Source organism: Xyrauchen texanus, chromosome 49 (genome assembly GCF_025860055.1).
Source record: "Xyrauchen texanus isolate HMW12.3.18 chromosome 49, RBS_HiC_50CHRs, whole genome shotgun sequence".
In the NCBI taxonomy this organism is placed as follows: domain Eukaryota; kingdom Metazoa; phylum Chordata; class Actinopteri; order Cypriniformes; family Catostomidae; genus Xyrauchen; species Xyrauchen texanus.
Window position 1 is genome coordinate 4,213,922 of NC_068324.1, and position 20,421 is coordinate 4,234,342.

The window sequence follows — 20,421 nt, forward strand, 5'->3', positions numbered from 1 at the left end:
CATTATACCAAAATATTTGACTACAGAATGCAACGACTCTTCAATCAGAATCAAGCACTCCAGAGAGGCGTGTACTAAACCGATATAATATTTCAGAGCAGCAGAACTGGCAAAGATCAACAAAGTTCTAGGACCACGGTCTGTGTGTGAAATAGTTTACATGTGCATGTGTGTGTTTTTCGCAACCTCATGGAAAAGAGATAACTGATCCCTGTGTGTGTGTAGTGTATTTTCAGAGAAGTGACCTCACAAGTTTTTACGAGAACTGAGAGCCACATAGGCCAAATCTGCTGTCATAAACTTTTAACATTGACAGGTAGAGACCACCATGAATACTAAATCCCACTGACATATACATGAATGTCCTTGAAGCTACTCTGTGTGTATCACACTCTCAATCACAGCCTGGGGGTGAAGACAGACCCCTTTTCTTTGAGGTTATCTCTGAATCCTGTCATCCCTCTTTCTTTAAACTCCCTCCATTAGAACACTACTGTTTGTGTCCATTTTGAGGAGTGATCTAAAAATAGAGCTTGACATGTTACCTCCAGGTAGCCAGAGGGCGCCGTCTTCTGACTTCTGAACTGTGTCTTCATTATCCTTGCATGTTTCCTGCTTGTGCGAACAAACAACATGGTCAAACTACAGACATTGCAAACTCTTGTAAGTGATTATGCTTAAAGAGCTAGTTCACCACAAAAATGTGTAATCATTTACTCACTCTCATGCAATTCCAAACCATGTTACTTTCTTTTTCTGTGGAAAACAAAAGGAGAAAATGGTGATAATTTAAAGGTGCAATCAGTAATATTTTACTAATTTAAAAAAAATGACTCCTTGAATAATTAAGAGTAATTTTGAAACATAAGCATAAAATCATGACCACTCTCATGAGATGAAGATTCCAATCTTGTCAGTAACCTTTAAAAGTGTTTTAAATCTACATGGTGAGGGTCCCCTCATGGAGGCAGCCATGTTATGATCACATGACCAGCCTGAATAATACTCACTTTAATCTCGGTAACCACCCTGTTATTGGACACTTTAACACATGGATTAAATTAATCATGTTTGATTGTTAAAGCACATTTAAAGCATTTTCCACAAAAAATATTTTAAGACTTTAAAAATGTAATGTGGTGTAACCATCAAGTAAAAGGTATTAAAATACTTTCCTCATACATGAAATACCTTAAATGAGTGAAAACCATGCACAACTCACCACACATTGATTTAATATGAATTTTTATGATCCAATCAAATCCCAATGGGTAATATAAAAAGTCCTGCCTTATGTTATTCTCACATAATATTCAGCTCCACTCAGAGATACATCACATAATAGAAGGATGAGCGAAGAATAAGCTCTGAAAAAACAGAACCCTACACTTTATATGGGACAAATCGATCACACATCTTATTTTCCATTGACTAGCACAGCTTCCCCGTTTATCGTGGGCTGGGCTGAAATCAAGCCATGCTTGTTATCCCGCCTGAATGAAGGTTAACTAGAGTCTTCACGTGCCAAACGCTCTCGCCTTCATGTATGTAAAATCCATTAGCAGTTTCTTTAGCACTTTCCCACCAATTAAATCTTCAAGATTCCACTCACAGCGTTTTCCACTCTGCTCTCAGCATAAATGCTTTTCATCGTGCAAATTCTGACTTTAAATTTTATTTGAAGAAGGCTGAATGTTTGAGAATGGAAAGACGGATAAAAGAAGCTCTAATAACAGTAATAAATGCCCCAGAAAAATCTGTGAAAGGGTGAAGAGATGCATTCAGAAGAAGAGGTAAAGATGTACATTCTAATACAATAGAAATTCTGCTATCATATCTCAAAAGAGATCAGATAATGTTAATTCCCTGTTAGATTCCATTTTAATTTGTTACCAGACTTAACACTCTTTGTCAGGAAATATCAGACTTTGCCTGATTTTCAAAGTCAGTCAACTTAAGTTTAATTTCAGTCGAACTAAAACAATAATTGGTCTCTTTAAAATATCATGTAAACGATTTTTGCAAAGTCAGACTAAGAGACCTTGATAATGCAATTGTAGCTCTGTTTCGTCCAGCACATACACATTAATCAGATTGCAACTGACTGCATTTAGCACATGCATGATCCGAAAGGGAGCTGATGCATGACTTATTTAACCCAGAGTATTCAATATCCTTCCTTCATATATTCGATTACGCATTGTGTCATGAATGTTTGGACAAGTAGATGAAGACTGTGGCTCCACTACACAAAACCCTGCTGTATCTTGATTGTAACTGCACATATAACACAGTGACTGATCCACAAATAAAATGCAGCTGCAGTGCCAAGCCTTGGTTTTAAAATCATTCCTCCGGTTTCCTGCAGCTTTGAGCAAGATATCAAACGGCGCAACACAGTCGGCCAACTGGAGGAAATTACGGCTTCCACAAAAAGACACTGAAAGACTGAGAGATGATGAGCAGAAGCTTCAGACGACAGCTCTTAACACAACAGTCAGATGGGTGCTCGAACAGCCCCAGGAGACAAGAGTTTCAGAGGAAAGAGCTCTTGTGTTGATGGACAGGAATTTACCCTGGGTTAAAGACTTAGCAGAGATGTGCTCTTCCTCTACTAATGTTTTGGTGGTGTGATATTTCTCACGAAACATTTACAGGCTGTTTAAAACACAGCAGGAGCTAAGAACGCAGAGAATAAAAACAATGACTGGATCAGAGCCAGTCCAGTACAGTGGCTATGTGCGTATCTGCTTTAGTAGCTCAGACATATTCTAAAAAACAAAAAAGACTACCGTGGTCTCAGTTGGTAATATTAGGATTTCTTGACATAGTTCTTTTTGAATATTGTGTCATATAATAACACAATACTTTACTGTAACATACTTCAAAGAATATCATGGTATTACCATCATGGTAATGTCCAAAAAACATGGTATATTTTATGGTAATACTATGGTAAAGACTCAACACTCAACAATTTGGCATCAACACTGATACTATGGTTATACCATGTTTTTGGAACATGTACCTGGGTTTATCTGCATTGGATTGTCATAGCAACGAAGTTGTAATATTAGATATACTGTAAATTTAAACATAAGATTAATAAAAACATGTGTGTAGTATTCAACATTATGCCACAAATGCTGTTGATTGAGATTTACTTCAACCTGCTTCAAATGTGGGTAGTGACTAAATCATATTTTTATGGTAATATTTTGTCTTTGTTTTGTAAGTGAGGGTCAAAAATTTTTTTTTTTTACCATGACACTCATATCTCACTTGTTACTGGTACAGTATATGAATATGGATATTTTTTGTACTAAAATAAATGGCATATATTAAAGTACAGTGGTATCATTACTAAACCATGGTACAGCCACAGTACTTTTTTGTTTTTTGTAAAGATTCTTACTTTCTTCAAATCTTCCTCGTCTCTATTTTTAGCCTGCAATTCTGCAATTCTGGAATTCATTGCTGACTGGCTGCTGTGAAGCGGAATCCTTTTAGGAATGTCTGGAACTTTCTCAAACCACTACAGAGAGCGCGACATTGAGCCGCGGGAGGGAAGACGAAACCAGATGTGTCTGCTCTTCTGTTGTGGACGAAGTTTGCATATGTGTGTAAGAGTGAGGGGGGGTTTCTGAGTGAGCATATAGGTATTTTGAATTGATTACCGTGCCTTCAGACCAGAGGCGGCGAGAGCGTCAAAATTCGCTCTGGCTGCCCTGCCAACAACGCTATCGAAAATTCGTGGACGCTCTGACGTATTTGAAATAGGCGGCAACATCCGTTGAGAATGCTTGGTTTTGTGAACTATATTTAAAGGGGCCACAAAACATCCAGACATGTCGACTGGTATCTTTTTGACGACATATCTCAAGTAGCGTATATCTTCATGAAATATTTTTATATATTATTATAAAATATTATAAAAACCATTTATATCCCTGTAAGCAAACAGGGACATATCAAATATCACGGAAAACTCACCACAGCAATAATCAGTTTCTCCTCCATGTTTGGTGGGAACCAAAGTTTACACGGTTGTGTTCTCTAGACTTTGCTAGAGCGGAGCACTTCTATATTGCAATAGGTTGCCGCCAAACCGCGTCACAGCTCATTACCATAATGTTGGGCAGCTGCGCTTGAACTTTCCTCTGACGCCCACACGGCCCAACCGTGCGTTCACACTAGAAGCGGCGAGAGCGTCAAAATTCGCTCTGGCTGCCCCAATAGTGCCTTCAACGCTCGAGGACGCTCGTGGACGCTCTGACGTAGTTGAAATAGGCGGCAACGTTTGTACAGAATGCTTTGTTTTGTGAACTATATTTAAAGGGGCCGCAATTTAAACATTCAGACATGTCGACCATTTACTTTTTGCCGACCTATCACAAGTAGCGCATATCCTTATGAACTCTTTAAAATGTGAAAATAAAAAATCGATCGATGGCAGAAAGTAATTCAATTTAGAGTTGTTTGTTATCAAAATAAAATACATTTGTAATAACTGTGGTCTTGGTTGTTTTATATCCCTGTAAGCAAACAGGGACAGATCATATATTACTGGGAAACCCGCCACGGCAATAATTAGTTTCTCCTCCATTTTATCTTCGGAACTAATGTTTGGTGGGAACCAAAGTTTACACGGTTGTGTTCTCTAGACTTCGCTAGAGCGGAGCACTTCTATATTCCAATAGGTTGCCGCCAAACCGCGTCACAGCTCATTACCATAATGTTGACTGCACTTGAACATTCATCTGACGCCCCGCACCGCTTCTAGCCACCAAGAGACGCTGGCTGTCATTGAAAATGAATGACTTCCGGTCAATTTGTCGCTCTCGCCGCCTCTGGTGTGAACGCACGGCAAGACTCGCCGTGCCGCTTCTCGTCGCCGAGATGCTGGCTGTCATAGAAAATTAATGACTTCCGGTCGATTTTACGCTATTGACGCCTGGTCTGAGCGCACGGTTAGTGTGTCGCCCCAAGCCGCATTTATTTGTTTATTTCCAAAGGCGATGTTTCATAAGCCATGCTGAATGATGAGCTGTTTGTCTGTTTACTATACACTGCTAAGAAAGAGAGAATGCTCTCTGACAAGAACAGAGTATAATGCGTTTCTTAATTTGCCAAGATGAAACAAGATGCCGTTTTGGTGCAAAGAAAGTTAAAGCAGCATTTGCCCAGTGGCTTTCTACACTTTGCTGGTTGTGTAAAGTTTGTGGATGCATGTCAGATGGTGTGGAGGACTGTCCTGTCAGCACCTGATTTCATTCATTCTGCCTGTGCAACGGTGCAATAAAACAATGGCAAACTGCATTATATGGTAAAACTATATGCATTCAAAACCAATGAGTTTATGAAAATCATAATAAATGATGATAATATGATGCCATATATTGCCAGCCTGTAATATAAAGCAGCATTATGTAGTATTTTTGTAGTGCAAAAATAGCTGGAAGTGGCTGATACTGGAAGTGGTCCACATTCAAGGTTGATAATGACGGCGCACTCTAGTTTCGCTGAAAAAAGGTGGATAGAGACGGGCCGCCGCAGACAGACCTGGTTAGCCCGCGACGACAGACTGTGTTCCCAATGCAACCTGTGAGTGATTGAGACAGATCTGCACTTCCTCACAGGATTCCCAAAATACCAATAAATTAGAAACGAATATTACCTCAAAATTAACAATATATGCCCAGATTTCAATTAATGAACCCCGGCACAAAAAAAGAGTGTTTTATAGGTGAAAAAGAAGAATGTGCAAATATAGCTGCAAGATTTGTAGTATCCTGTAATAAGTAAAAAGAACAATGCATGAATGTGTTGATGACACTGATCTCACTGACACCAATCCCCTACCATTGTTACCAACCTTATATAATGTTGCATTAATGCTGAATTGTTTATTATTATGTATTTATTTCTTTAAAGTTATTATAGGTTTCATGTTCTAGTCCTTGTTCAATTTCTGTTCTGTTTTCTATGTAATGGCTTTGGCAATACAAAATATTTTTGGCATGCCAATAAAGCACTTTGAATTTAATTTAATTGAGTGAACTTGTGTGTGTGTGTGTGTGTGTGTGTGTGTGTGTGTGTGTGTGTGTGTGTGTGTGTGTGTGTGTGTGTGTGTGTGTGTGTGTGAGAGAGAGAGAGAGAAAATAATTAGCCATAATCTCCCTCAGTTCCTGGATCAATATTTCACCTGAAAAGAACGCGTTCAGAGGGAAGTCGGACCATTCACCTGCTGTTCTTTTTTTTTTTTTTACTACACGGAAGCTTTCACCTTGTTTCAATTGAGGGAAGTGTCAACCCAAACGCGTGTCCTCTTGGTTGGTATTGCAACCAGCTTTAGCATATTAGCTAACCTTTGTCAAGTTCGGTATAAGTGCAGATGGATGGATAGATGGATGGATGGATGGACTGATTTGGTAGTTGTCACATCTATTATCTTGACCATTTTCTGTCAGCCCAGAATCACTGCCTGATGACCCCTTCCGTACTTGCACTACTTATACTACAAGTTGCATACTAAATCGAACATATTACCTATTGTTTTCAAACAGGTTTTTGGTGAAATCAACATACACTGGCTTACTTATAGTGGTCTCTGTGTATTAAGCTGGTATAGAAGAAAATATTTTATTATCAAAAAAAGTAATTTAACCATTTTACCGTTATTTTTACATTCTACAGTTTTAAACACAGAAACATAGCTTTGGGCATCTAGCGCATGTCAGCAGAGAAAGTCTTCTAAAACCTTGGAAATCAAAGACTTTATATCAGAACTTAGTAGTACTGTATTTGGGTCTGTCTGGTCCGTGCAATAGGTCGGCCAACTCTCTTTGGCACTGGCACATAGCTGAAATGCTCTTTATCCCCACCCCCTTTCTGGAAATCAGGATCAAATTAAATTTGGCTAAGACAGCAATCTCTCCTTTACATATTTCTTCTTCTTGTTCTTGTTCCATAGATTTACTCTGATTTTGTGTAAATCTGTGGTTTAAAGGACTAATTAGCCCACAAATAATTCTCACCCTAATGTTGTAATGACAGTATTTTAACTTTTGGATTAAGTATTCCTTTATTGCTGCATCATTCTGTGTTGACACAGGATATTCATTTGCATATGTGTGCGTGAATAATTTGGATTAAGCCACTGTTAAATAAAGCTGACACAGCTATCAACTCCTTCAATATTATCCATTTATTGAGTTGGTTTTACACAGATTTGGATTTGTGGTACAAAACACTGCTGGTTTGCGAGATATCTCCACCAAACAAAAACCAAAGCCGCTTAGCAACTGAATACACAATCAAAGCTTTAAAACACAAAAACATGACCACAAAGCACTCTATGTCTTTCTGCTCTTCCAGTTGTCTTCTGTTTGTTTGTCTAAACACACTCACACACACTATTTCAGACAATGTGAATGCAATGGTATTAAATGAAATAAAATGGCTTCACCACCAATAAATAAGAGTATAAAAATGCAATAGTAATTATATAATTGTCAAAAATGAAACACAAATCATAAAAGATTGCAAAGGCACTGAACGAAAAATACCTTGGCAGTCCAGGATTTTTTTTAAACTGATACCAAACCCCCAAAAAAGATTATGGCATTGACCAACAATAGTAATTAACCATTATAAAAATAATATATAAATAACATAATACTACAACTTTCAGTACTGTCAATAACAATATCCAGTCAAATGTTCCTCTACCTTGAATTCTGACTAATTAATATGCACTAGGTATTTCAAGTTTGGCTAAGAGCATTTTTGCATTTGATTTGAAATGGCCTCTCTAAATATTGGCACTATGGTAAAAACAAATGGCACATTTGGTTCCTCAACCTTGTCCTAAAGTGTTACAACAAATAACGTTGATAGTGAATTTCGTGACACCAAATATTGAGTCAGTTCTCTCTGGCGGCTTCTGAAATTTGGTGACACGCTTGCATCAAATGACCCTGATGGAATTTGTGCAGTAGTGTGGTCGATCATCTGTTTGAGCTAAATGCTAGACATTAGCACAGCATGTTCGCCTAGTGCTGAAAACCTCTCAAGACCTGGAGAGATTGTTGATTATACGTTTAACATTCTTCGGTAATGTAAATCAATAACAACAGTATTTTGGATAATCAAAAACAGAAGCGCAATAACATAAAAATACTAACATAGTATAATTCGATCACTGTGAATCCAGTTGAAAATACAATGCAATACAGAAATGCAGTACAATACGATACACGTTAGGTGTGTCTATAATATCTACCCAGGACCTCTTTCAAACAAAAAGCATCCCACAGTCTTTAACAGATTTTTTATTAATTTTTTGGTGAAAACATTTGTTTTTCATTAATATTGCCAACCATTTATCGATTTAGCTATCTTCCTCCTTTGCATCTCACTTGTGTATCTTTACCCATAATCACCATCTTTGGTACAAAATAATTTCCTTATCCTTTAACCTACATTCTTCATCTCTCTTATTACTACACGTACACTTGTCTTTCTTTACTTGCAGCAAAATAAAAAGCTACATTCATCTTTTCCAGTGAATGATGCTAAGTATGTATCCCACTAACTGGAAAAGTGTCCTCCATCCATAAAAGCTTTCACAAATCTATCTTGTTAAACATCTCTTCGTTCTACAACTACTGCACTCGTACCTTCTAAAAACATTTAGACAACAGCCTAAAACTATAATTATACTTACAGTACTTTCAACTGAAACCAAAGACACAAAAGACCAAAGATTCTGAGACAATAAAGCTTCTGTGCCATTAAACCTATGACACAGGGAAGCTCTCTGGGTTATGATGTTAAGATCTAGTCCAAACATGCCTCTAAAGAGCCTTTGGAATTTGCTGGCTCATCACTGCTTTGAAACTAATCGGTCTACTTGTGTTTTTTTTAGCCCTAGCGGGGGTGTTTTGGGCATCAAAGTTCAACAGAGAACCAATAATCTGTTATTCTTAGAGCTAAGCAATCAAATACCCAAGGATCAACAGATAAACACCAGGAGAGACTATGTTCCTACAAGCCAAAACTTATGGAAATAGCCAAACAAGCTTGTCTCTGCCTGGAACATTCTTGGGAGCTTAGAGTGTGTTTGAGATTTCTATCTTGTGTTAGACCTTGTTAAGGTGAAAGTGTCCAGAAACCCTAAACAGTCACCTAATCCAATCCATAAACCACAAGTGTACCATTTCAGAGAAACACATGGTGCATACATGCATGTTTCTGTCAAGACTAAATCAGAAACAACCAATCTGGGATGTTGGCACCTTGATTTACACAACGGTACACACATACAGTGTAAATGATGTAGTGGGCTCTGGATACAAGCTCCCTTTGAGTCTGATCAAGGACCAACAAATTTAATCTTTTGATGCACTGTATAATACACGATAATGCACTGTAAACACTGGCTTTTCATCATTGGTTGGGCAAATTTTGAGAAACGGGTACGATAATCCTAGGTAGCTCTTTAGCATGTAGGGTAGACTTGGCACTCTGAGGTCCTGGGTCTCTTCTAAGCATTCAGTACAAACTAAAAAATAAAATAAAAATAAAATAGTTGCCCTCACCACCTCAAGGAAATGACATACATAATTTAATATGAATTAAAAAAGGCACTTCCAACATAATTACATATGCTCCATAGATAAGACTTAAAGGATCAATATGAGTTTGATCGATACATATGCAGTTTAAATCATATATCAATAACAAACAGAAAAATAACAATTATATATGTCAGTTCCAATCAAGGAAAACTAGAGATTTGACTTTCTTATTCTTCCAGTACTGCCAGACCACACCAGTTTTCACTAAACCTACAAAAATCATTAATAAATAATAGACAAGAACAGTTCTTTTGGAGCAAGACCCTGGTTTCTTCTTGGAAATAAAGACCACAAACGATATGTGCTTTGTGAGAGTTTTAAGGTGCTTGATAAACTCACGTTGACTCTTTTGTTTTGTCAAAACTGCCATTCAGTGATGTCAGACTGAAATGCTAACACACCTTGTATTTATCATGTAAACATTACATTTCATCTCTTGCTTGTGTGGGGATAATGTCCCAGAGTACCAACTTAAATATAACTTACTTCAAACACTCCAAATACATCTAGGCTGTAATTCCCCTAGTTGTATTTGATAAACATTTTGACTGTGACATTGGGTTGGGTTAAGGCTAAGGTTAGGGTAGGGATTGGTAGGGTTAAAAGTTAGGATAATGGTTAGGTTGTATACAAACTCCAATACCATCTCATTGAAAAAATGACTCACATTCATAGATTCCCAGTATTACACTGGTCGTCAACAACATGCCAAACAAACATTTTTCACTTGCGACACCTTCTATCCTCTCAATTGGCCCCTCTCCCTATGACAGGTTGTTGCTGATGTCTAGGGCTTGTTGGTACACCTGAGTCATATCATCCAGGTCTCCTAGCAGTGAGAAGCTGCTATTATCCCCAGGGGAGAGCTGCATTTCTCTGCCGAATTTCCCACTGTGTAGGGGTGGAGCCGCCTGTAGCCCTTTAAAGTTGGCCAGCTGGAGAAGGTTTTCTGCAGACAAACAGCCTCTGATCTTGGGCCGGGTAGTGGGTGGGGGCCAGTCAGTGCCGTTGAAGCAACTGTTGGTGATGGGATCACTATCCTCCCTCACAATGCTGGATGGGCGACTCTGACTGCGGGATAAACCAGAATCGCCAGGTGCTGGTTCCCCAAGGACACTCATGGGAGGAGCACCACTGTATGTTGAATACTTGCCATTGCGCTTCAAGATGCCCTTCCTACCAACCACTCGTTTGGGTGGGGAGTTGGTGGCAAGGGGTGTAATGTTGCCACCTAGCAAGTCAGATGACTCACTGCGCTCTGGGGAAGAGTAGTACCCTGATTCACGTTGTTGGTTGTTCTTTAGGATTCCCTTCTTAGGAAGGATGGAGACCACCTTGGAAGGAGGATTGCCTGTTAGTGCTGGCTCCTCCTGGCCTTCACTAGCTTCTGGCCCAGATTCCTTCTCTGGGGTTCCTGCTCCTGATATCAGTTCTATCTCCTCCAGACTTGGAGAATGTTGCTCTTCAGAAGTTCTTGTCTTCAGGATGCCCTTTGGTCTCTTGAGGCCCAGACTGTCTTCACCATTACAGAGGGAAACTCCAACATCATTTTCTTTCTTGGACTTTTTGGGCCGTTGGCAGACAAGCAGGAATGGTTCAGACCGGATGGCTTTTGTGGGTCGAGGTTCAGTGCGGTTCTGCCAGTCAATGAGACGAGCCAGCATGGGTGAGCTAGCATCCCTTTGTGATTCACAGTCACACACACTGGTCTTCCATCCCCAATTTACCCACCAATGATTGGCGATGTCTTCGACTGTTGCTCGACGCTCAGGGTTGACCATCAGCATCCAACGGATCAAACCACGAGCATCTAACAAAAGACACAGCAAGACTCATATTTTAGCATTACTAAGGACAGCATAACCTGTGTCCAATATAACCTTACTTGTCATTCATATCTGTGCACTACTGTCCTTCATATTATTAAGTGGGACAGAGCAATCCAATAATTTTAATAGTTTTACGATCTGATTCCACCACTGTAGCATGGTACTGCCACAGTGCTATACTATAGAGTTCTATAATATTGAAGGCATGCTCTACTAGCCTTATAATTTAAAGTCCAGTACCTGATGACTGGGTTGGTTCTCTGTACTCTCCATTGCTGATTTGGCGAATTAGATTTTTGTGGTCTCCCCCATCAAATGGCATACTACCATAGACCAAGGTATACAGCAACACCCCCAGAGCCCAGCTGTCTACCTGCAGACAACAGATGAAATCAATATCAATGTAAGAGTACACTGAGCAAAATCCAACTGTTGTAAACATGACACATCAGATACCCTGTCAAAAGCAGAAGGGGTGAGGGAGTAGAAAAAGACATGACAGGGCTGGGTAGGTTAAAGGGATAGTTCACCCAAAATAAATAAAACATCTCTCATGATTTACTCACTCCCCTGCCATCCCAGATGTGTATGACTTTCTTTTGCAGAACAAAAATGAACATAAGTTATTTTTAGAGAAATATCTCTGTAGAGCCATTCAATGCAAGTGAATGGAGGCCAAAATTTTGAAGCTCCAATATCCATAATAAGGGAGTATAATAGTAATCCATATGACTCCAGTGGTTAAATCCATGTGTTCAGACATGGTATTATAGGTGTGGGTGAGAAACAGATCAATATTATGTCATTTTTTATCATAAATACTCCTCCCTGCCCAGTATTGGGCAATATGCACAAAGAAAGAGAAAGTGAAGCAAAAAGGGCTTAAATATTTATCTGTTTCTCATCCACACCTATCATTCCGCTTAAGAAGATATGGATTTAGCCACCAGAGTCATCTAGAGTACTTTTATGTTGCCCTTATCTGGATTTTGGAGCTTCAACATTTTGGCACCCATTCAATTTCATTGTATGGACCTACAGAGCAGAAATATTTTCTAAAAATCTTTGTTTTGTGTTCAGCAGATGAAAGAAAGTCATACATACTGTATCAGGGATGGCATGAGGTTAAGTAAATGATGAGAACATTTTCATTTTTGGGTGAACTAACCTATTGATGTACCTGATCAACTTAGCCCACCAGAAAAATATACTAAACCAGCCTCAGCTTGTAGGTCTAGGCTGGTTTAATCTGGTCTAGCTGTTCTCTCAAATAGGGCCAGCTGCTCAAGCTGGTCTCCCAGCATTCCCAAGCAACCAGCAAATTAGACCAGCTTGACCAGGCAGGGAGACCAGCTAAGACCAGCAAACCAGCTTAGGCTGATTTAAGATGTTTTTTTGTTTTCAGGATGGTTGTAAATAATATAATGCCATTTGCTTAAATTTGATTATTTTTGTTGCTATACAGTCATTCAGAAAGATCACCAGTTAGTGTCTGGCAATTTTCAGTTAAGGTATTTCAATGCTATCTGCCATATCAGTCTGTTAAAGACATTTTATTACACTGCATATTGCCCTAGCAGTCAGCTATGTAAGTCCTATGGGACGTGGGGTGAAAGGGCAAGGCATGTGGGGCAAAAAGCTCATGGTTGCACCAGCAGCCTGGATTGTTTGCCAGACTGTTGAGCTGTCAGATAACAGCAATCACTCAGAGACCAATTTGATTGTGTTTTTCTAAAGGCAGCTGCAATGGCAAGAAATTATACTTTATTGTTTTACTGACTTGAAAGTTTTGGCCTTTTCCCAGAAGGGTTTGCTCATTTTGATTACAGCCTTTACAATGAAGTATGTTCTTGCACCCTGAGGATAATTCCAGCAAATTAAGTCGATTGAAGTCAATATAGCACAGTGAACTACTGCCATTTTTAAATGCCTTGGGCTATATACACACAGAGAGAGATACATGATGCTCAAAAGGAACTTTGGTTATATGTTTATGTACCAGTGTCCAAAAGACAGGGTCCAGGGCATCTGGATCCATTATCCCTGCTGGTCTATGCTGGACTAGCTGGTCTCCCAGCCTAACAAAGTTGGTCTTCAGCTGGTCTAGCTCTGGCCAAGCTGGACTTCAGCTAGTTTCAATGGTTGGCCAGCTGGTCTCTTCTCAAACCAGCCTAACCAGGCTGGGAACCAGGTAAGACTAGCAAACTATTTTAGACTGGTTTAAGCTATTTTCAGCAGAGATACTACATACTACATTTGGAAAGAAACATGGTCCCCATGTTGAGCGGAGTAGCTCAAAAGCATGTTTTCATCTGTTCCTATGGGTCTGTAGAATGATAATCCCATCAAAGAGCAAAATGAGCCTTCACTAACCACATTGACAGTCTCTGGGAGATCACAGCTGCTCAAAGTGGATTTCACATGCTAACATAATAAAACTGTAGGGTGTTTAATTTACAATGATGCAAACCTCAAGAGTTTATGTCTTTGCATCATATGTCAGGCAGGCCTGTTGTAAACCATTCCAGCATGTTTTTATGACTCTGGAAAAAAGTTCAACCCAAAGAGGAGTTTGTGTCATTATTATTTAGAGGCTTGAGAGCTTTAATTATCTGAGCTGGTCTTACCTCTGGACCATAGTACGGTCTTCCATTGACAATCTCTGGGGATGCGTACAGCGGACTACCACAGAAGGTCTGCAAAAGTTTGTCTTTATGATACTGGTTGGACAGCCCAAAATCAGCAATCTGAATCACAAACAACAAGGTGAGACATTTTAGTTTATAAGTTTATAACAGCTTAAACCAGCCTAAGGTATTTTGCTGGTTTCAGCTGCCCACTAAGTATGTCAGGCTGGTCAAGACTGACAGTTTTAGAGGGGTTTTGGCCACATTTCAGCTGGTCAAGCTCAGAGCCAACCAGCTAAACAATCTTAAACCAGACATGACCAGCAAACCATCTTAGGCTAATATAAGCTTGGTTTTTTTAAGCAAGCCTGAACGTGTAGGTTTGCTTATCTATTCTTTTTTGTAATTATTCCCAGTTTATTTTTACATTGTAAGATTGTGTATGTTTTTATGAGCAGTCTGAACTTCGCATCCAGCCTTATCATGTCTCCACTCAGAGGAACTCAGGGGTCAGATGTAACCACACTTATTGACAGACTGGCTTTGTCGCAATTCACATCTTCCTACCACATACTAAAAGTACAAACTGCATAAGTTATTGTACAGTACATCTACTTAACATATGAAATAAGTCAGTATAACGGTACTGAGGCATACTACCAGCATTAGCTTCTAGCTAAATTCATACGCTTTGAATTAATATTACATATATTGAAGTACGTCCCATTTATTATGTATTGTAACTAAATCGGGATGCAACCACTGTTTCAGAGTCATCTTCACTTAAAAGTCTTGTATCATAAAAATGTCTGACCTTTATGTTACAGTTTTCATCCAGTAGTACATTTTCCAGTTTCAGGTCCCGGTGAACAACACCATTCTGCATAGAAAACACCAGAAGAATAGATTTATTATACAGTAGGTGATGTCATCATAGCCAACATAATATGACCAAACAACCACCAAAATCTGTTGCACAAATACTCTATAATTACAGTTCTGTTCTGACAGCAGCTCTTGATTAGAACATGATTAAGCAGTTCAACACTTAATGGTTTGGTTACAGCACTCCCGGAAACCCAGTCTAATGGGATTTAGGATCTGAGAGAGTTCATTAAAGATGTCTTTTGGCCATGAAACACACATGTGTTCAACATGCACTGCTCTCAACAGATGGACTGTAAGTTGACAGTTTAACAGAAGACTTTCTTTTGTCGTCTGGCTGACCCCACCCGAAAATGCTCCCCGCATTGTGGTTACCCATGGTGATAATGATTCATCACCTCCCTTCTGCTGTCTAGGAGCTCCCATGCTCTGATATATGGCATCACGTCATCTTCAGCTGCAAATCAGCCCACCCAGTGCAGCCCCAAAAAGACCATGACTGGCCCTGAGCAGTGCATTGTAGGAGAACGGGGCTATCTAATTTGTCGGATGTGACACAAGATGGCTCTGTTTCCAAAACGTGTGAGCAGCATAAATAGGCAGCATTTTAAATCATCATAGGTCCTGACACAAAAGAACAGAACTATGTGCCAGCTGGGAGGACCACCCCAACTCCCACCAACCAAGTACTTTGTCTGTCTGAAAGAGACATCAGGAAGGCTCTGTCAAGAGTTAACCCACAGAAAGCTGCAGGTTCTGACAACATACCTGGCTGGGTGCTCAGGGAATTTGCTGATCAGCTTGCAGATGTCCTCACAGACATCTTCAACATTTCCCTGAGCCAAGCAGTTGTCCCTTTGTACTTCAAAATGACCACCATCATCCCTGGGGGACCCCAGTCCGTCAGGATCTGCAACATCAACTCTATCACCACCACACTGAGCACCAACCAGGGCTGTGTGCTCAGTCCACTGCTGTTTACCCTGCTGACTCATGACTGTGCTACAAAGTACAGTTTAAATCACATCCTCAAGTTTGCAGAAGACACTACAGTTGTGGGCCTCATCAGCAACAATGATTGAAAGTGTACAGAGAGGAGGTGAACCAGCTCGCAAAATGGTGTACAGACAACAATCTATCTCTTAATGTTGATAAGACTAAAGAGATGATTGTTGACTTCAGGAGGACCCAAGCAGACCACTCACCACTGCACATCAACGGAACAACTGGAGAGAGTCAAAAGTTTCTTGGTGTGTATATGACAGAGGACCCCTTCTGGACTCTCAACACCACCTGCCTAGCCAAGAAGGCCCAGCAGCGCCTCCACTTCCTGCGGAGGCTGAAGAGAGCCAAACACCCCCCTCCCAACCTCACCACCTTCTACAGAGGGACAATAGAGAGCATCCTGACCAGCTGTCTCACCGTGTGGTACGGGAACTGCACAGCCTCTGACCGCAAGACCCTACAGCGAGTTGTGAGAACAGCTGAAAAGATCATAGGAGTCGCTCTACCCACCATTGACACCACATACAACAACCGCTGCTTCATCAAAGCCACCAGTATTGCGGATGACCCCTCTCACTCCTCGCATGGATTCTTCACCCTCCTGCCATCTGGCAGAAGGTACAGGAGCATCCGTGCCACCATTAGCAGACTCCGCAACAGTTTTTTCCCTGAGGCAGTCAGATTACTCAACACCCTGCTGCCTCCCAATGCTCACCTGGCCTAGTCAAACACCTAACCCATTGCACACCTACACTTTACAAAGCTGCATCAGTCATTTATAATTATGGATCTCATTAATGCTATATTTTTGCTATACCTAAATATACATATAATTATGCTTTATTTATTGCTGCTACACTACAAAATATTTTATAGTCTACAGCTCATTTTCTATGTATCTATTGTTCTGTTCTGTGTATTTATTGTCCTGCACTCTACTGTGTATTACTCTTTATGTAGTCTTGCATACTGTTTTGTGTTGCACCATGGACCTGGAGTAATGACATTTCGTTCCAATTTATATAAGCTATTTAGAGGAATGACAATAAAAAGCCCACTTGACTTGAAAAGGTGTCAATATTAATCAACATTAATCCTCTTTCACTTGAAAACTCAGTTTTCAGTTTCCTGAAGAGCATTTCTGAAACACTCCATTTCTGATGGAAGAAAAACATGGTCCCAGTGTGGACGAGAGGCATAAACGTAGAGAAATCAATGCGTTTTCAAACAAAAATGTATTAGTGAGGATGTGGCACAAGATACCTTCTATTGGTTGAATTTGAAGGAGAACGCAATTCCATAATGATTCTGTGACAAGCTCAGTGAAAAGTAATTAAGTGAGAGAAATGTTGATTATTAATAAAATAAAATTCAATACCAAAAAGAATGAATGAAAGTAGTTCAATCCAAAATGTATTATTTTACCCAATATTACATTTACATTACATTTATGCATTTGGCAGATGGTTTTTATCCAAAGCGACTTACAGTGCCCTAATTACAGGGATAATACCCCCGGAGCAACCTGGAGTTTAAGTGCCTTGCTCAAGGACACAACGATAGTGGCTGTGGGGATCGAACCAGCAACCTTCTGCTTACCAGTTCAGTGCTTTAGCCCACTACTCCCCCACCACTCCACAATATTTGTGTGCTGTGTATTTTTATGCTTATAAGAGTATCACATTAATAGCATAGCAACATGTTAATGTCAAAATCTTTTGCAAATAATTATCGAGTCAAGTCAAGCTTTGTTTGAAGAGTGCTACAATATTTGCATTTGTTGCTAGTTGCTGCCTATTTAGAGCCTTCCAAATCTGACAATTATGAGTTTCAGTACATCTCAATTAAGATATTTCAGTTATTTGCATACTGCCATGTCTCGCTGCACATTAGTATAGTATGTGCGGACAGTCCGTGTGGAGCCCAGTTTTTCTAGACACTTGGATAGTCTGCATCTCAGCACGTCGGCGCACGTGTGCGTGCCATTGACCGTGCTAAAGCGCATCACAAAGCAGTCGTACTGCGTATGTGTCGAACGCATCAGTACGGGCTTGCATATAAAAGTGAATACTTTGGAGCGCATGACTGCATGCAAGACATAACGGCATGCTGAAAAACGTATTATACTCTACTAACCCTAGTCTTTGGAAGGCAGCTGCATATGGCATATGGCCACTTTGCGGGATAGTGTAAACTCATCATAACATGACCCAGAAAACAACGAATAACTGCCCTTACACAAAATCTAGAGATGTGACAAACTTGCCGTAAACTTGCCACTCATTATTTTCACATGTAAATGAGCTTTGCTGCCAAAGGTTTGCATGGGATTTGCAAGTGAAAATAATGAGTGGCGAGTTTATGGCAAGTTTGAGGCAAGTTTGTCAAAACTCTCGATTTTTTGTAAGGGCGCCAACTCACTTTAGAAATAATTCTGCTGCTAAAGCAAGGGTTTAAACTTTGCCAACTAGATACATCCTTAAAAGAAAACAACTAGTGGATTGAAAAACTTGGAAAAACCATTACATATATGATATCTTCAGTCTGCCTGACATAATGATGCAAAGTGATGTGTGCAGTCATGAAATCAGACAATAACTAAAGAGAGAATGAGCCAAAAAACAATTTACACAATAACCGGGCACATATATGAACTCCATCATTGGGTGGTTTTTACTCTATGACAAGCTTTGCTAAATGTGTTACTTATGATGCAAAGCTGATTCACATCACTTGGCCTTTCCAAGATTCCTCCCAAACAGAGAAAAGCTAAAGATTAAAGACCTACACTGCACAGCCCGATTTTATCGAATAACTGCACGTGCAGCCCTGCATGAAGTCCTGATACTTATGAGTCCAGAGGGAAGAGATACAGTACAAAGGGGTTAAGAAATATAGAGGGTGGAGGTGAGTTCCTTACCTTGTGGCAGTAGTGCACAGCAGAGACGATCTGCCTGAAGAAGTGTCGGGTTTCTCGCTCAGTCAGACGTCGACGTTCACTGATGTAGTCATAAAGTTCGCCTTTACTGGCGTATTCCATGACAATTACAATCTTGTCCTTGTTTTCAAACACTATGAAACAAACAACAACACAACACTCAAAATCTGAGCAGCAGTTTGTTTATTTTTTTACTTTATCTGCTTTGTTTACATATAACCTGAATGTTATTAATGATCTGTTATTAATGATTTGTTTACCACACTAGAATCGGCAGCGCAAACTCTAGTTTTTTCTAGTTTTGCTTACACAAATAAGAAACTAACAATAATTTACTCTACCAGTTAAACATTTGGACACACTTGATCCAATTTATGTTTTCATGATCTTTAAAACCTTTTCTAGAGCATGTTCTCATATTGTGCTGTCTGCTTTCAGCAGTGTGGCTGTGTTTACTGCCATCTGTTACCTGAGACTTTTTTGCCCTAGTAAATATACAATAAAGCTGTTATATTGTCCAATATGTTTATCCTCTGCTTTGCATAATCCAATTCCACTAGTTATAAATACTAAATAAGTTCTGTTTAATTGGAAAGCGAGAGATACGTTGACACAGGCCAAGGCAGAGGTGTTCAGTAAAAATAAATATGCACTGTGGCACCCCGTTTTTTCATAATGCAACCCACAACTAAATAAACTACTGGATGCATAAAAGTGAAAAGACAGCCTTTGTTTTGCAATGACCAGTCCAGACAGTTCAACAGGTCATGGCAGAATCCACAAACAACCAAAGCCAAAAAATCAAGAGGAACCAACATAGCCAATTACAGTCAGACACAGCAAAAAATGTCTGTTTTGGCAAAACCCCGAAAATGTCTTGTACGATTCACCCCACCCAACTACCAAGTGCTGTCTGGGGCTGCTGTCAAACATCCAGTGAGAGAGAGGATCAGTTCTCATCTTGTAAAGGGATCAGTGGAAAGGAGGAGGCCACACATCTCCGCCCTGCCACACATCTTTTTCCGGAATCTCTCCTAGCCATGGCTGCTTTTCACAGCACTGCAGGGAGTGTGAGAGGCATTCTGGGATTGTGCAAATACGGTTTCGAGAGAGAGAGGTATTGGAGGTAACAGAGCACAGCTTCACTGTTTCAGAGACGATAATCACTGTCTTCGCACACTGTCGCTGAATATCGGAGCAGACCGACAAATTCTACAGAGCAACAAGAAAGTCTTTCTGCCAAGTCTCCTGAGCTTTGGAAGAGCAACCTTGAGTAACAAAATGTTCCTCTGGGAAAGTTCATGCAGCTAAAAGTCAACATAGAAGTATGCAAACAATTCACATTCTTTCCCGTATTAGTATTTTCCCAACACGACCAGCCCAAAACCAATAAACATACTTTAATAGACACCACACAAAATTAAAACAGAAAGAAACTTTGACATTAAACCAATGAAAGACAAAGCCAGACACAGAAATATAACAAATTTGTCTTC

General features: G+C 39.8%; 1 protein-coding gene across 1 annotated transcript; it reads right to left on the bottom strand.

Moving 5' to 3' along the window:
• Positions 1-7,153: 7,153 nt before the first annotated feature.
• Positions 7,154-19,055, bottom strand: LOC127640744 (NUAK family SNF1-like kinase 1). Its single transcript, XM_052123466.1, has 5 exons — positions 18,908-19,055; positions 14,912-14,977; positions 14,098-14,217; positions 11,711-11,843; positions 7,154-11,451 (listed from the first exon to the last, which is right to left on the bottom strand). The coding sequence occupies exons 1-5, from the start codon at positions 19,025-19,027 to the stop codon at positions 10,406-10,408; spliced, it is 1,485 nt and encodes a 494-aa protein (XP_051979426.1). The 5' UTR covers positions 19,028-19,055; the 3' UTR covers positions 7,154-10,405.
• Between the last annotated feature and the right edge of the window lie 1,366 nt (positions 19,056-20,421).

What these genes read in the sequence shown, in the direction of transcription:
- LOC127640744 (XM_052123466.1), bottom strand. Translation starts at nt 19,027, where the DNA reads ATGGAATACGCCAGTAAAGGCGAACTTTATGACTACATCAGTGAACGT. An exon ending in GACCGTACTATGGTCCAGAG is followed by an intron (nt 11,844 to 14,097) that starts GTAAGACCAGCT and finishes TGTTGTCTGCAG; the next exon opens with GTAGACAGCTGGGCTCTGGG. An exon ending in AGAACCAACCCAGTCATCAG is followed by an intron (nt 11,452 to 11,710) that starts GTACTGGACTTT and finishes GTCTTTTGTTAG; the next exon opens with ATGCTCGTGGTTTGATCCGT.